Source organism: Vulpes lagopus, chromosome 2 (assembly GCF_018345385.1).
Source record: "Vulpes lagopus strain Blue_001 chromosome 2, ASM1834538v1, whole genome shotgun sequence".
NCBI lineage: Eukaryota > Metazoa > Chordata > Mammalia > Carnivora > Canidae > Vulpes > Vulpes lagopus.
In genome coordinates this window covers 157,906,777-157,924,368 of record NC_054825.1, presented here as the reverse complement: position 1 = coordinate 157,924,368, position 17,592 = coordinate 157,906,777, and the positions used below count along the sequence as shown (strand labels likewise).

The 17,592-nt window shown below is 43.9% G+C and overlaps 3 protein-coding genes across 3 annotated transcripts in view; all 3 read left to right on the top strand.

Annotated features, from left to right (window-relative positions):
* The first annotated feature begins 3,404 nt into the window (after positions 1–3,404).
* ZNF813 (zinc finger protein 813) overlaps positions 3,405–17,592 on the top strand; it is a 53,156-nt gene continuing 38,968 nt past the window's right edge. Inside the window, exon 1 of the mRNA XM_041742995.1 lies at positions 3,405–3,976. The gene's annotated coding sequence lies outside the window, so the exon portion shown is untranslated. The remainder of the gene's footprint in view (positions 3,977–17,592) is intronic.
* LOC121484192 (putative protein ZNF720) overlaps positions 6,660–17,592 on the top strand; it is a 99,179-nt gene continuing 88,246 nt past the window's right edge. The window contains exon 1 of the mRNA XM_041743058.1: positions 6,660–6,779. The gene's annotated coding sequence lies outside the window, so the exon portion shown is untranslated. The remainder of the gene's footprint in view (positions 6,780–17,592) is intronic.
* Positions 6,661–15,946, top strand: LOC121484191 (putative protein ZNF720). The gene is made up of 3 exons (XM_041743057.1): positions 6,661–6,779; positions 15,216–15,342; positions 15,837–15,946. The coding sequence occupies exons 1-3, from the start codon at positions 6,765–6,767 to the stop codon at positions 15,944–15,946; spliced, it is 252 nt and encodes an 83-aa protein (XP_041598991.1). The 5' UTR covers positions 6,661–6,764.

The following is a 17,592-nucleotide window of genomic DNA, read 5'->3' as shown; positions in this document are numbered from 1 at the left end:
CCTGATGTGGGACTGGAACCCAGGAATCCGGGATCATTCCCTGAGCCAAAGGCAGACGCTCAACTGCTGAGCCAAGTATCCCTTGTGTGTGGCTTATTTAACTTAACAAAATGTCCTCCGAGTACATCATGTTGCTGCAAATGGAAAGATTTCCTTCGCTTTTGAAGCTAAAATACACACACACACACACACACACACATTACTTTTTTCTTTTCTTGAGCAAAGCCCGATACAGGGATTGTACTCACAACACTGAGGTCAAGAGTTGGATACTTAAGCAACTGAGCCATCCAGACAACCCACAAGTTACTTTTTCTTTATTCAGTTGGGAGAGAATATGTGATTTCAAGATTAATCACTTTGCTTGTGGATTGTTTTGAGCTGAAGGCAATTAAGATCCAGCAGACTCAGGTAATGTTATTTTGCCTCTCATTTAACTTCCAAAAGAAATTAGATACGGGACCTCAATCACAAAGAGAGCTAATATTAGAGATAATTTTTAAAAAATATTTTTACTTTTATTTGAGAGAAAGTGAAAGAGCACAACAAACAGAGGGAGAGGGAGAAGTAGGTTGCCCACTGAGTGGGGAGCCTAAAAGGGGCTTGATCCTACAACTCTGGGACCACTACCCAAGGGAAAGGCACCACTTAACCAACTGAGCCACCTAGGCACCCCTAGAAATAATTTTTTTATGAGAAAGATTTGTCTGCCTATTGTGGAAAACATTTGCCAACATTTGCTCTTTCCTTTTTCTCGTGACTATACTTCCCCCTTTTTGAAATTCTAAATCCCTACTGGCTTCTCCTTAGGTCAGAATGGCCTATAAACATCATTTGCTTGTCTTTGAGCCTAATATCTTTGGAGTTCTTATAATGAAGAAATTAAATTTGTTCTTTCTCCGGTGAATAATCTGTCTTACGTTGGTTTAATTATTAGACCAGCCAAAGAATCTAGAAGGGAGAAGAGTTTCCCTGTCCTATGCATTCATCCTAATCGCTAGGACAGCTGTAGTAAGACCACTTCATATTTTATAAGGAGAAACCACATACTATTACCTAGAATGGCTAACATAAAGGAAAAAATGATAACATCAAATTTCAGTGGATATGATGAACAGTTAGAATTCTTATATATTGCTGATGGGAGTGTAAAAAGTGCATTCACTGTAGAAAACTGACAGTTACTGGGCAGCCTGAGTGGCCCAGGGGTTTAGCACCACCTTCATCCCAGGGCGTGATCCTGGAGACTCGGGATGGAGTCCCACATCAGGCTTCCTGCATGGAGCCTGCTTCTCCCTCTGCCTGTGTCTCTGCCTCTCTCTTTGTGTGTCTCTCATTAATAAATAAATAAAATCTTTTTTTAAAAAAAGAAAGAAAACTGACAGTTACTTATGAAAATAAACATTTGCCTACTAAAGGTGATGTAGGAAATATACTAGAGATCAGAGCCCATGGCCAAGAAAGAATTCTTAAACCATCTTCAGTGCAGAAAGGTGGTTTTATTACTCACCATTTTTAAAAAAATATTTTTTATTTATTCATGAGATACACAGAGAGAGGCAGAGAGGCAGAAACATAGGCAGAGGGAGAGGCAGGCTCCCTGCAAGGAGCTGGTTGTGGGACTCTATCCCTGTTGCAAGGATCACGCCCCGAGCCAAAGGCAGACGCTCAACTGCTGAGCCACCCAGGCATCCCACTCACCATTTTTATAAATGAGACAGGACCTCTGGGCAGAAAGAGCTGCGCTGGGGTCATGAGAAGTGACCCATTATACACTTTCAAGTGGGGAGGCGGTTAGTGATAATTTAGTTCCCTAAGAAATTCTGGAAGTAAGATTTCCAGGACCTTGAGGGATGAGCTATTTTTAAGTAAAGATCATTTATTATGTCTAAAAAGATCTTAGTCATGAGACCTTTCAGGTATACATCAGTGGGTCATATGCTTGGAGGAGGATTGCCAACATATATCTTAGGGGTAGAGATAATGGAAGTTTCCAAAATAATTTTTTTTTCTTTTTTCTTTTTCAAAATAATTTTTATATGTTAAAGTAGACTTACAGGCTCCTGTGGGAGTGGAAGGCGATTGGGATAATGTTAAGCTAAGGTTGCCATTCCCTTTTGTAAGGGACATTTGTATTTATAAAGTCCCCTACACAGTTCCCTACCCAGCTCCCTCCCAGCTAGCAGAAAGAGGGAGAATGTGTCAATCTCCAGAAACACCGATCAGTGGAGAAGGCATGGATTTAAATCTGGACAATAACCATACCCATGGTTACTGCTTTGCCTGGTCACCTCCCAAATGCTTGCCAATACGGAGATCAAGTGTGGAGTTTCAAAAAGGATCACTGTGATGCGGAAGAATTAGGTTCTTGTTTCACGGAGTTGAAGAGTGAATCTTGAGGATGAAAGAGAGTAAAGTGATATAAATTTGTCTATTTATAAAGATTTTATTTATTTACTCATGAGAGACACAGAGAGAGAGGCAGAGGGAGAAGCAGGCTCCATGCAGGGAGCCCAACTGGAGACTGGATGGGGTCTCCAGAATCACGCCCTGGGCCAAAGGCGGCGCCAACCGCCGAGCCACCCGGGCTGCCCAAGTGATATAAATTTATTAAGCAAGGATACAGAGAAAACTCTCAGGAGTGAGAGGGGTCTCAACAGCATTGCCACTGAGGGCTTTTTTTGGCTGGCCTTTTATAGAAAACCTGACTAGGAAGCTGGTGGCCTGGAGATCTCTTGTGACATCTTGAGTGAATGAAAATGACTGTTTTGACTCTGGTGATTGATTACTTGATAGCCGTCAAAGGAAGGGACTCCCTAGCATTTTGGAGCCAAGGACCAGATTTACTTATCTGTGTTTTTGTTGCTTCTCAGTGTCCTTGGAGCTTATGGGAGCCTGACTGCGGGGCCTTTCCCTTATCTTTCCCTGCTTAGTCCTATCTGTCCCTAACTCAATTGTTAGAGCCTTCCTCCTTAGATTGTATCAATTGGCGTGGGTGGAAACAACAGTGTTGCTTTAAAGAAGTGTTCCAAGTGAGGCACCTGGGTGGCTCAGTGTTGAGCATCTGCCTTCGGCTCAGGTCGTGATCCTGGGATCCTGGGATCCAGTCCCAGCATCAGGCTCCAGATAGTCTCTGCCTCTCTCTCTCTGGGTGTCTCTCATGAATAAATACAATCTTAAAAAACAACAACAACAAACCAAACCAAAGAAAGCATTTCCAGGTGGCCTGGGGAGACCCTGGGCCCTCCATCCAGCCCATCCCAAATATATTGCTCCGGTGTCCCCATCTTGTCACCATAAGAATTCAGGGACGCACACAGGTCAGCAAATGAGTGAGACAAACAGGAAAGTTTCCTAAAACAAAGTACACTTTCAAGATGTGACAGCAGGAGACCCCCAGAGACAGCGGGAGCCGGGGCTGCGGGTTTCTGCGCGAGACTGACTGTTGTCGAGGAGGGGGCCGGACCGGGTATGACCCGGGGTGGGAATTTCTCGCAAGCCGCGTTTCCGCGCCTTTTCTTCCTTATTTGGTCGGGCGCTTCCGGTCATGGCGGCCGCCATCTTGGGCCCGGCTGGTTTGATCTGGCTCCTGGCGGCGCGCTGCCGGGCGGGCACCTGACGTCCGTCCTGGGCGGCCGCCGTCGTCTGTCTGCGCTGGTCCAGGTGTCCGGGGAGAGCTGCGCCGCCCGCCCGCCTGCCCCCCCGCCCCGGAAAGAAACCGACCCGCGGGCACTCAGGGATCGGCGTCCAAGCAGGAGCTCATTGTTCTGAGCGGCTCCTGACACAAAGGACCAGGAAGTGGGGCCTTTTCTGCATTTCGCCGTCCTGCCTGCAGGCGAGCAGGTTACGGGGTAAGAGGCTCTGTCGTGGCTCCGAGGGCATTTTCTCCTGAGGCGGCTGTGATTGCTCCACGAATCTCCTCTGAGGAAGAAGTCCAGGGAATGAGGTGAAAGGAGAAGAAATGGCCAGTTCCCAGGTGAGCCTCGCGTCCCACATCGCAGGCCGTGTCATCTTTGTCTCCTGAAATTCCGAGCGTTTCCAAGTTGCCAGTGCTGATCGCTCTCGTTCTGATGATGTTCCTGTCTTAGGAGTGTATTCATCTCTTTTTAAAAAAAGGATACTGAGGGTCCCAGTCCCTGAGGCATTGGACTCTTGGTTTTGGCTCCGGTTGCGATCTCAGGGTGCTGAGATTGAGCTCGGAATGGGGCCTCTCGCTCATTGGGGAGTCTGCTTCCCTCCTCCTCCCTCTCCCTCTGCACCCTCCCCCCTCCCAGCTCGCGAGCACGCACTCTCTCTTTCTCGCTCTAAAATAAAGACAATCCTTTTTTAAAAAGATTACTTTAATTTAGCTCCTAGAAAGAATATAGTATTTTAGGAGCTAAATTAGCGAGTACATGCACGCACTCTCTCCCTCTCTCTAAAATAAAACAAATAATACCTTGTTTTTTAAATTTAAAGAATACTTCTATTTAGCTCTTAGAATACTTTCCTACATTCCAGAGCCCTCTTTCCCTTCCCTCCAACCTGCCTTCCAGTAGAACATATGAACAATTGTGAATTTGAATTAATGTCTTGCATCTATCAAAAATGTTCCCTCTGGGACAGATCCACAAGGGAAAGCACTGAATCAAAGATGTCTGTTGTGTGGATGTGGTCGATTCCTGGGATATCAGCCAAGGGGAACATTTCATGGTTAGGTCCCATCTGGATACTTTGATGGCTGTATGTATACCGGGATTAAGAAAATGTGCAAATAAACAGGATGGATGTGCCCCAGATAACTCGGAAAGGTCTGGAAAAGACAGCCTTGCTGTTTAGAAAGTGGAAAGATGCCGATTTAAAATACACTAAAAAGGGGACCTGGGTGGCTCAAAACGGGTTTAAATGACTTTTCTGTTGATTTCAGCTCCTTGTGATCTCAAGGTCCCGGGTTTTAGCCCAGTGTCTGGCTCCCACGCTAAGCCCCGGGAGTCTGCTTGATATTCTTTTTCCCCCGGCCCCCCCTCTCCCCCTACTCGCACTTTTCCCCTCCCCCCCTCTCTTAAAAACTTTTTTAAAAAAAAAAAAATCTACCCCCTAGACATTACAGGACATAGGCGTTCCCTGTGGCTTGTAATTTGTATAAACCCCCCCCGTTTTCTCGAAAATTGGGGTTTATATTTTTGATTTAAAATTTGGGGGCCACCCAAGGGAAAACAACAAAGGGTAATGTGTCCTATGAGCTGCAGGGAAATGAAAACAATTTGCTTCTTTTTAAAGATTTTATTTATTTACCCTAGAGACACAGAGAGAGAGGCAGAGGGAGAAACAGGCTCCATGCGGGGGCCCCAAATGGAGGGTGGTGGGGTCTCCAGAACCGCCCTGGGGCCAAGGCGGCGCCAACCGCCGAGCCACCCGGGGTGCCCAAATGATAAAATTTTATTAACAAGGATACAGAGAAAACTCTCAGGAGTGAGAGGGGTCTCAACAGCATTTGCCACTGAGGGGTTTTTTTGGCTGGCCCTTTTTTAGAAAACCCGACTAGGAAGCTGGTGGGCCCGGGAAAATCTTTTAATCTTGAGTGAATGAAAATGACTTTTTGACTTGGTGATTGATTACTTTAAGCCGTAAAGGAAGGGACTCCCCAGCATTTTGGACCCAAGGGCCAGATTTACTTACTGTGTTTTTGTTGCTTCTCAGTGTCCTTGGGGCTTATGGGGGCCTGACTGCGGGGCCTTTCCCTTATCTTTCCCTGCTTAGTCCTATCTGTCCCTAACTCAATTGTTAGAGCCTTCCTCCTTAGATTCTATCATTGGCGTGGGTGGAACAACAGTGTTGCTTTAAAGAAGTGTTCCAAGTGAGGCACCTGGGTGGCTCAGTGTTGAGCATCTGCCTTCGGCTCAGGTCGTGATCCTGGGATCCTGGGATCCAGTCCCAGCATCAGGCTCCAGATAGTCTCTGCCTCTCTCTCTCTGGGTGTCTCTCATGAATAAATACAATCTTAAAAAACAACAACACAAACCAAAACCAAAGAAGCATTTCCAGTGGCCTGGGGAGACCCTAGGGCCCTCCATCCAGCCCATCCAAATATATTGCTCCGGTGTCCCCATCTTGTCACCATAATAATTCAGGGACGCACACAGGTCAGCAAATGAGTGAGACAAACAGGAAAGTTTCCTAAAACAAAGTACACTTTCAAGATGTGACAGCAGGAGACCCCCAGAGACAGCGGGAGCGGGGCTGCCGGGTTTCTGCGCGAGACGACTGTGTCGTAGGACGGGGCCGGACGGGTATGACCCGGGGTGGGAATTTCTCGCAAGCCGCGTTTCCGCGCCTTTTCTTCCTTATTTGGGTCGGGCGCTTCCGGTCATGGCGGCCCGCCCATCTTGGGCCCGGCTGGTTTGATCTGGCTCCTGGCGGCGCGCTGCCGGGCGGGCACCTGACGTCCGTCCTGGGCGGCCGCCGTCGTCTGTCTGCGCTGGTCCAGGTGTCCGGGGAGAGCTGCGCCGCCCGCCCGCCTGCCCCCTCCGCCCCGGAAGAAACCGACCCGCGGGCACTCAGGGATCGGCGTCCAAGCAGAGCTCATTGTTCTGAGCGGCTCCTGACACAAAGGACCAGGAAGTGGGGCCTTTTCTGCATTTCGCCGTCCTGCCTGCAGGCGAGCAGGTTACGGGGTAAGAGGCTCTGTCGTGGCTCCGAGGGCATTTTCTCCTGAGGCGGCTGTGATTGCTCCACGAATCTCCTCTGAGGAAGAAGTCCAGGGAACTGAGGTGAAAGGAGAAGAAATGGCCAGTTCCCAGGTGAGCCTCGCGTCCCACATCGCAGGCCGTGTCATCTTTGTCTCCTGAAATTCCGAGCGTTTCCAAGTTGCCAGTGCTGATCGCTCTCGTTCTGATGATGTTCTGTCTTAGGAGTGTATTCATCTCTTTTTAAAAAAAGGATACTGAGGGTCCCAGTCCCTGAGGCATTGGACTCTTGGTTTTGGCTCCGGTTGCGATCTCAGGGTGCTGAGATTGAGCTCGGAATGGGGCCTCTCGCTCATTGGGGAGTCTGCTTCCCTCCTCCTCCCTCTCCCTCTGCACCCTCCCCCCTCCCAGCTCGCGAGCACGCACTCTCTCTTTCTCGCTCTAAAATAAAGACAATCCTTTTTTAAAAAGATTACTTTAATTTAGCTCCTAGAAAGAATATAGTATTTTAGGAGCTAAATTAGCGAGTACATGCACGCACTCTCTCCCTCTCTCTAAAATAAAACAAATAATACCTTGTTTTTTAAATTTAAAGAATACTTCTATTTAGCTCTTAGAATACTTTCCTACATTCCAGAGCCCTCTTTCCCTTCCCTCCAACCTGCCTTCCAGTAGAACATATGAACAATTGTGAATTTGAATTAATGTCTTGCATCTATCAAAAATGTTCCCTCTGGGACAGATCCACAAGGGAAAGCACTGAATCAAAGATGTCTGTTGTGTGGATGTGGTCGATTCCTGGGATATCAGCCAAGGGGAACATTTCATGGTTAGGTCCCATCTGGATACTTTGATGGCTGTATGTATACCGGGATTAAGAAAATGTGCAAATAAACAGGATGGATGTGCCCCAGATAACTCGGAAAGGTCTGGAAAAGACAGCCTTGCTGTTTAGAATGTGAACGATGCTCGATTTAAAATACACTAGAAGGGCACCTGGGTGGCTCAGTCGGTTAAGTGACTGGCTGTTGATTTCAGCTCCTGTGTGATCTCAAGGTCCTGGGATTCAGCCCAGTGTCTGGCTCCCACGCTAAGCGGGGAGTCTGCTTGATATTCTTTCCCTCGGCCCCTCTCCCTACTCGCACTTCCTCTCCCTCTCTCTTAAATCTTTTAAAAAAATAAAAATCTACACTAGACATTACAGGACATAGGCGTTACATGTGGCTTGTAATTTGTATAAACCCACCGTTTTCTCGTAATTAGGTTCATATTTTGATTTACATTTGGGGGCCACAAGAACACAACAGGGATAATGTGTCCTATGAGCTGCAGGAACTGATAACAATTTGCTTCTTTACAGCTGATGTTAACTTCTTTTACTTGGTTTTGTGCGCTCTCTGCCAGATTTCCTCCTGTGTAATGTGAATATGCCTCTCATTCATGAAGATTGGATGGATTTACTGAAAGATATGCAGAAGCCTTCACATTCAAACTGGGAACTCCTGAGTTTATTTTTGCATGTAGTTTCCAGTGGAAAATGAAGGCTCTCTCTTCTGTGTACGGGAGATACTTCTGGGAGTGGTGGTTGTAAATAATTCAGGCTGTTGTCCTGCAGGTTTCTGTTTTACTCTACACTCATGTCTCAGACATACTCGTATTTTCAGGAAAAAAAAAAAAACCAAAAACCAAGAATCACATAATTAACATGTTCAAGCATCTTAATATTCTCAAATCTAACACAGAGCATCAATGATTTTTGAAAGAGAATTTTCAGTGAAATACTAGACTCAGAAATGTTAGCGGTTTTCTTTTTCCTCCAGTTTTTATTTAAATTCTAGTTAGTTGACGTATATATAGTGTATAGCTGTTTTCTTTATACCATTCTGTTTGTCTTTATAGTGTGATTAAAAGATAGAAGCATCATCATCCACATGTGGATTTATAAGTTTATTGCCAATGAAAATGTTTAAGTTACCATGACGTTTTATGCTATCACTTTTAATGTGTCTATAAGTGCTTTTTACATGTGTGGATGTGTGCATAAAATGTAAAAGGTAGATCACTTTTGTGTCAGTGCCTTGTTTCCATCACTCTTCTCAGATTGCAGCAGGGTTGTCTATAAATTGTCCTGGCTGTCATTTTAGATCGACTGTAGGTCAGACAACCCGGATTAAAAGCTAATCCCTTCCATGTACTGGATGTTTGTCAAAATATTCTCATAAAAAGAATAATATGTTTATAGATTCTTATTTATTTGTGCCTTAATTTGTGAAAAATCATTAGAGTGCTACCTAATAACCAGTAAACACTCAAAAAGTATTGTGCCATTCTTGCTACTATTATTAATATATTTTTTAAAGATTTCATCCATTTATTCATGAGAGACACAGAGAGAGGTAGAAACACAGGCAGAGGGAGAAGCAGGCTCCATGCAGGGAGCCCGCCGTGGGACTCCTCCCCCGTCTCCAGGATCACACCCTGGGCTGAAGGCGGTGCTAAACCACTGAGCCACTGGGGGCTGCCCCATTCTTGCTCTTATAGTAGAATCTGTAAGGCTATGAAATGCCTTCAGTTACAAGTCCTCCAAGAATTCATAGAGTTATACCTCTTTGTTATTAAGAAAAAAATGTATCCGTTGGCCCTTAGGCTACCATCTCCATTTGAAATGCAGACTCGAATCCCACTCCTGAAGTCTGGAACACAATCTGCATTTTCACAAGATGTCCAAAGGACTGTTGTGAAATTCTCACAGTGGAATCTGTTAGGTACATTTGTAACCCACCAAAGCTTTCCTTTTTTTTTTTTTCTTTAAGATTTATTTATTCATGATAGAGAGAGAGAGAGAGGCAGAGACACAGGAGGAGGGAGAAGCAGGCTCCATGCCGGGAGCCCGATGTGGGACTCGATCCCAGGACTCCAGGACCACGCCCTGGGCCAAAGGCAGGCCCAAACTGCTGAGCCACCCAGGGATCCCCACCAAAGCGTTCCATGTAAGAAATAGACACAATTGGGGGTTCCTGGGTGGCTCAGCGGTTTGGGCCTGCCTTTGGCCCAGGGCGCGGTCCTGGAGTCCTGGGATCGAGTCCCACATCGGGCTCCCGGCATGGAGCCTGCTTCTCCCTCCTCCTGTGTCTCTGCCTCTCTCTTTCTCTCTCTGTCTCTGTCTCTCTCATAAATAAATAAATAAATCTAGAAAAAAATCTTAAAAAAAGAAATAGACACAACTATACTGTATGATAGAAATGCAGTACTCAGAAATGTGTATGCCTGTGTTGATGCCTTCATTTGACAAGTTATCTTAGGTAAACAAAGTATTTATAATGGTTTTGTGGATCATATGCCATTCTCTTACCTCAGAGTTAGAGAATACACTAGAACACATTAGTATGTTAAGAAATATCTTATGGATACAGTAGGAAACACTGAAGCTAGAATCAGTTCTCAACATAACTGAAAGAACATGAGTTCACTTTTTGGTGAGTCACAGATAGAAAGCACACCAAGTAAAGTTGTGACACAAAGGAAATTTTATTTGCAGCAAATAAAGAGATTGTTGAGAATAACTTCCAAAGCCTTGACTCCCCAAACAAGGGTGAGTGGGTTCCTTATATTTTATTTAATTTTTAAAAAGATTTTATTTATTCATGAGAGACACAGGCAGAGGGAGAAGCAGGCTCTATGCGGGGAGCTTGATGTGGGTCCCCAGGATCATACCCTGGGCTGAAGGCGGTGCTAAACTGCTGAGCCATCCAGAATGCCCCCTGACTCTTGATTTTAGCTCAGGTCCTGATCTCAGGGTTGTGGTGAGCTCAGGATCTGGCTCCCATGCTCATTGGGGAGTCTGCTTGAGTTTCTTTACTGCTCCTCCTCTTGCTCATGCTCTCTCTCCCTAAAATAAATAAATAAATTTTAAAAACCCCAAAAATACACAAAAACAAATAAAATGAACTAGACATTACAGGACATGGATGCTACATTTGGCTTGTAATTTGTATAAATCCACTGTATTCTGGTAAGGTATCAAGCTCTGCACTCCACACAGTCTCCTTGATATTCTCCCTCTGTCCTGTCCACACTCCTGCTCACTCCTTTCTTGCGCTGTCTCTCTCAAATAAATAAAATCATTTTTTAAAAAGATTTTATTATTTATTCATGAGAGAGACAGAGAGAGAGAGAGAGGCAGAGACATAGGCAGAGGGAGAAGCAGGCTCCATGCAGGGAGACTGATGTAGGACTCGATCCCGAGTCTCCAGGATCAGGCCCTGTGCTGAAGGTGGCAGTAAACACTGAGCCACCCGGGCTGCCCCTATTTTGCCATGTATTAACAATAAGCTGTGATATTTATTACTCAACAGTGTTAGAGGGAATGATTGAGTCTGTTAAGGGGGGCCTGGCAGCAAACAATAAGGCCAAAGATATGAGAGCAGCAGAATTAGTATCATACAGAGATTATTGTGGTTTAAATTTGAGAGCCCTTATGCACTGAGGCTCTTTTAATCTTGTGAATTTCTCCAACAGAAGTTTCATGGCAGTGAGTGGCTCACAGGAGTATTTGTTGTTATCTGGTGCTGGTGGCATCTCCCCCTGGGCCTCTGTGTAGATACATGTCTGTTTTACTCTAGTGTGGTGGATTCAAGGTAGGACTCCCTCTAATTTGAAGGAAGAGTATGTGGTTAGTAGTACTGGGTAGGGCCTTGTCCAAATAGGGTAGAGTTGATCCTGGGGTGACCCATTTTTCTAAGTTTTGAGGTATATCAGTCCTCAGTTTGATTTGGGTGAAGCTCAATTTCAGGGTAGAGGGAGGAAAAATTTCCATATTTGCTGAGTGTATCCATCACCTGTCGGAGATTAATTATATGCTTAGTGGCCTGAGAAACCTGTGGGTATGGAGGTGAGAAAGAGCATTTTGGAAAGGCCCCCCATAAGTCATCACAAATGGGCTGAGATTTTAGTTTGCCCTGTGGGGCAGCTGTCATTCTGGTGAGAGCTGTTGTAGTAACTTTAACGGGTGTTCCTGTTTCCTGGCACAACTTTGCCAGAGTCTATTTAAGGGTTCTGCTTGCCCATTCTGTCTTCCCAGAAGATGGAGTCTCCATCTCCAGGCAGTGTCACTTCCACTTGACACTTAAGGCCATGGCTCAGAAATGACTTTTGAATATAAAGATTGACCCATTGTCATTCTGGATTGACTTTGGCAACTGAAATTGAGGAGCTTTCTCCTTTACTAAGGCGCTTGTTCTTTGTTAGTTGTTTGTCCTTCCAAAGGCCTCTGTGCATCTATCCAGTGAATGTATCTACAAACACCAAAAGGTATTCGAATGCTCCGGGGGCATTGGCATTATAGTAAAGTCTGTTTACCAGTCCTTCCCTGGCATTGCCCACTGGATTTGAGTTGCTCTCACTAGAGGGGTACCAGAGGTCTGGTTTGTATTTTATTAGTCTACAGTGGGCACATTGGTTTATTATTTTCTGAATAATTTCCTTCATCACTGGGGTGCTCATAATCTTTAGTAGCCATAAGCTCCCTTATAATGGATGAGTCAGGTACACTCTTCAGGAGTCTACAGGCAGCCTTCATAGGTACCTAGATTCTCAGGTTGTTATTCACCATTCATCCCCTGACTGTCAGGGATCACAGGTAGCCCAATTTTACAGCAGCCTCTTTTAGCTCATTGTGGTAGTATGATGGAGCGCACTTATATAGTGGTAAGTGGGAGTGGCAAATGCAGTTTCCCCAGACTTGGCAGCTCTATTTGCCCCTGCATCTGCCAAACTTAAAACCTCCAATCCCTCTGATTTCTTTTTTTGATGGCCTCTGCAGTGAACGACAGCCAGTTGTTTAGGCTTATGTGTGGCTGCTAACAGCCTGGGGATTTTCTTGCCATATTTAATTTCTCCATGTTTGCATTTAGCAGTCTTCTCTCAACAAAAATGTAATCCTACTCATCATTACCTTTCTTAACAAAAACATATCTTACTTTCCTTGCATATAGAATTGCTTTACTTATCATTTCTAGCAATCTGAGTTACATGTATCAGAATTTTAATGTTTAGAAAATTTAATTTCCAGGAAAAGATAAGTAATAACCAATTGAACTGTTAACACCAGAATTCTTTAGCTTGGCAAATTTATGAACATGTGACATGTGTCATAATTTCCACGATTGTGGTTTTTAAATGGTATAACTTTTTTTTTTTTTTATTTTAAAGATTTTATTCATTTATTCATCACACACGTGCAGAGACACAGGCAGAGGGAGAAGCAGGCTTCATGCAGGCGGCCTTACATGGGACACATCCTGGGTCTACAGGATCAGGCCCTGGGCTGAAGGCGGCGCTAAACTGCTGAGTCACCCGGGCTGCCCAATAGTATAACCTTTTAATAAAGCATAAAACATATTTCCTTAAAAAAAAAAAAAATTTCCTTACAGACCGAATTTATCTTTAGTTTTTCTGTAATAAAAACAGATAAACCTCATGTTTAGTAATCAGTGTTTCAGTATTGTTATTTGGAAAATGTTTAGATATCTTATCATTTAGTTTAGCAAAACTGTAAAGTGATAGGTTATCAAAGATTTTGGAAGCTTTTAAAAATTTACCTATAAGCTTTTTTATTTATTGAACTTATTTACTTTTAACAATAATAAATACCCATGAAAATTTTATGGGACAGATAAAAAATTAACCATCATTTTAAGTTCTTTTTGGTGACAAATTGTAACAGATATAATAAATTCAGGTAGGTTGAAGGGTATCTATTATATTTGATGTTGATAATTCCAAAAGACGTGTCTATTTTAATTACGTGAACAAGTTTAAACTTTAATCTACAAAAATGATCCTATATATATGGATGTGAAAAAATTTGTGTTACCTTAGATTTTTGTGAATTTTAGAATCCCCCCTCCCCCGCTTTAACTGTTTTTAAACCAGCTAAATAGAGCTCTTACCTGTTCCAAGTACATGCTTCCAGTGACCCAGGGGGTTTCTGCCTCCTTTTTCTGGGGTTGTAAGGAAAGGAGGAAGTGCTCTAGGACTAAGCAGCTAGGGGTAGAGATTTAAACTGGGAACAACAGGGCAGCCCAGGTGGCTCAGCGGTTTAGCGCTGCCTTCAGCCCAGGGTGTGATCCTGGGGATCTGGGATCAAGTCCCACGTTGGGCTCCCCGCATGGAGCCTGCTTCTCCCACTGCCTGTGTCTCTGCCTCTCTCTGTGTCTCTCATGAATAAATAAATAAAGTCTTTAAAAAAAAAAAGCAACTGGGAACAACAAACCAAACAGCCAGGTAGGATGGAGATTTCAACCTCACAGACTAGTCTCCGTTAGGTCACTCCCATTTTGCTAGGTTAGATCATCCAATGCCTATGAAAGACTGGGTACTGTAATCTGTCACCAGGGATGTCTAGACTCAAGTGAGTATTCAATTCTCCCATTCTGACCATTATGCTGACTTGCCCAGACTCTGGGAGACCACTCTCGTTTACCTCAAAGCTGTGCCACATACCTTGTGTAACTTATTCCAACAGAAATCCTTCTAAGAAAACAAACAAACAAACAAAAAACAAAACAAACAAACAAACAAACAAAAAAAGAAATCCTTCTAAGAGTAGTTTTAGTGGCTGCTGGATTTCAGGTGATGTCAGAACACCAGGCTGGCAGTCACAGGTGTGAAGAGTGAGAGCGCCTCCCTCCCCCAAGGAATCTGCCTGCAGGCCCAGTAACTTGAACAAGTTAGCCAGGGTGAGCTTGTGGTACCCACTGCTGCATCTGTTGGAAGCCAGGGAACAGAGGACAGAACCTGAGGACACCTGTCCCATCTGGATCACCAAATTTGTAACAGAACTAAAGTGAATTTGCTTTTTGATGAGTAACAGAAACTACATAGTGGGGTTGTCAGACAAAGGAAAATTTATCTACAGCAAATAAGGGGATCACTGAGTATAACTTCCAAAGCCAAGACCCCCAGAGCAAGAGTGAATGGGTTCCTTTTTATTTAGGCTTAGAATGAATATTTAGGAAGAGGAGCCTTGTCATCTTATGTAGAGGTGGTGGGCATACGGTCATGCATCTGGCTTAAGGAAACCATTCTATGCATACTTTGTTATATATATGAGGTTTGTACTCCTCCTGGGGGAAGGATTTAGTATTATAATGAGATAAAGGTAACTGTACGTCACTCCAAGGGTCACTGTATGTGCATCTGCACAGGTTGAGTTGGCAGTTAAGCCCAAACTGATCTGGGTGGTCTGGCTACTGGAGCGTTTAGTCAGGGCAGTATTTACTGCTTGTACAGTTGTTTTTGTTTCCATCATGGGAGACTATGTCCCTGGGTGTTTTGTTTTGTTTTGTTTTATTTTGTTTTGCCTGAATTTTAAGATAAGCTGGAAGAAAGAGCTTAAGGAAAATTTGGTACAAAAGTAAGTGGGTACTAGTAGGTGAGCAGTAAAAGTCAGGTCATGGGGTCTAGCTGGTGTTGCTAACTCCCTCTTTCATCTTAGGTACATTGTGAACTCTGCCTAAAGCCACTTGGTAACTGTGGTATTTATTGCAGGGACTGCTGACATTCAGGGATGTGACCATAGAATTCTCTCAGGAGGAGTGGGGATGCCTGAACCACACTCAGCGGGAATTGTACAGGGATGTGATGTTAGAGAACTATGGAAACCTTCTCTTCTTGGGTGAGGATAACTTCCTTCCAGACTTCCCAAACCACACTCAGGGTTTTGTTCCTTCCCTTGAAGACTGTCTCTTGGAAGAGTCTTCTTTGCACGACTGGAATTCAGATCGCTGCATTAAGGGAAGTAAGTAGGGGGTTATAGGTGGAGAGAAAAATCTTCACCATGTGTCCTTTTAGGCTTTATTTCCCCTTCCTTAAAGCAACATCATTACTTCTGTAGATTAGTGGCAGTTCTAGACATCAAGAGGCATAAAATGATAGTCCTTACATCTTAAACTCCAGTTTCCACTCCTTATTATTACATGTAGTACTTGGAAGTGGAACCCAAGATCTGAACATTGGAAATCCTTCCTGTGTGTAAAAGGGCTGTTGGACAACAGCTTTTGGGAAGTCATTTTCTAGAATTCTAAAATGTCCTCCCTTCTCTACTGAGCATAATACTGGATTGAAAATTAGAATCTTTAGCAATACTCATTCCTTTTTTCTAATAAACAGGTCTTGTTGTGTCAAAGCCAGACCTGATCATCTTTTTGGAGCAAAAGAGGGAGCTCTGGGATGTGAAGGGAAAGGAGACAGTAGCCTTCCATCCAGGTAGGTGGGAATGAATGAAGCAGATGACAGAAGTGAGGCCAAAGGTCAAGGAGGAAGGTAGACCATATACTGTGGTTTGGATAGCTCTCTTTGAGTAGAAATAAGTTTGAAAAGCATAGTTGTATTTCTCTTGCTGTCAGAGGGACATGCCCTGTCCAACACTTACCATGTTCTTACATCCTCTGAGGATTCTCCTTCATCTCTAGTGATCTTCCTTTATATTCACTGCATGGACAACATGCTCTACTTGGATGGTGAACGTCTCCATGATCTGAATGCTTTTCCATTGCTTTTGGAGGCCTGGGGAAATCTGTGTTAAGCCTTTCTAAGATCTGTTTTGCCTCAGGTCAGATGTGTATGAGGAGAGTGGTGGGAATATTGGGGTTGGGTGCAGAAATCCCAAGAACAGTAGAGACAGATATCATCTATTTTCTGCTTTATGCTTTCCAATTTTATGGAGACTTTAAACATAACCGTACAAAATTGAGACCGTAATTTCTTCAGATAACAAAGCACCTCCCTATAATGAGAAAATCTGATGCTTCATTTCACTTTACAGTTTCCTTTCTTTCATCTGGCCTGAGATTAGAAATTGCAACTCAATGCATTCCAGTTCCTCAGTTTAATGTTTCTACTTGTTCCTACATAAAGTCATTGCCATAGAAGAGCTAGAACATTTAGTACTTAGAACTGATAGCATATAATAAAGTTCCACATGATGAGATGAGCACTGGGTGTTACACTTTATGTTGACAGACTGAATTTAAATAAAATTTAAGGGATGCCTGGGTGGCTCAGCAGCTCAGCGGTTTAGTGCCTGCCTTCGGCCCAGGGCGTGACCCCAGGGTCCAGGGATCGAGTCCCACATCTCCCACATCGGGCTCCCTGCATGAAGCCTGCTTCTCCCTCTGCCTGTGTCTCTGCCTCTCTCTCTCTCTCTCTCTCTCTCTCTCTGTGTGACTATAAATAAATAAATAAATTAAAAAAAATCTTAAAAATATAGAATTTAAAAAGAAAGAAAGTCCCAGTTATTACCTTAATTATTAATAACTGCATCATTTTATAATGTTGTCTAGTTTAATAAGTTCCTGTGACTGTGTCATATGCTTTCACTTCCTAATTTCTTTTATATTAGATTTATTTGATTTTTGAGATGGGAAGTTCTGATATGACACAGGCCTGTGCTTTATAAGAAATTAGTTATAGGGACACCTGGGTGACTCAGCGGTTGAGCATCTGCCTTTGGCTCAGGGTGTGATCCCAGAGTCCTGAGATCAAGTCCTGCATCGGGTTCCCTACAGGGGAGCTTGCTTCTCCCTCTGCCTATGTCTCTGCCTCTCTTTCCCTCTGTGTCTCTCACTAGTGAATAAATAAAATCTTTTTTTTTTTTTTAAAGATTTTATTTATTCATTCGTGAGAGTCAGAGAGAGAGAGAGAGAGAGGCAGAGATGCAGAGACACAGGTGGAGGGAGAAGTAGGCTCCATGCAGGGAGCCTGACATGGGATTCTATCCTGGGACTCCCGGATCATGCCCTGGGATGAAGGCAGGCGCTAAACCGCTAAGCCATCCAGGGATCCCCGAATAAATAAAATCCTAAAAAAAAAGATGAGTTACAAAAAAAAAAAAAAAAAAAAAAAAAAAGATGAGTTACATAATGCA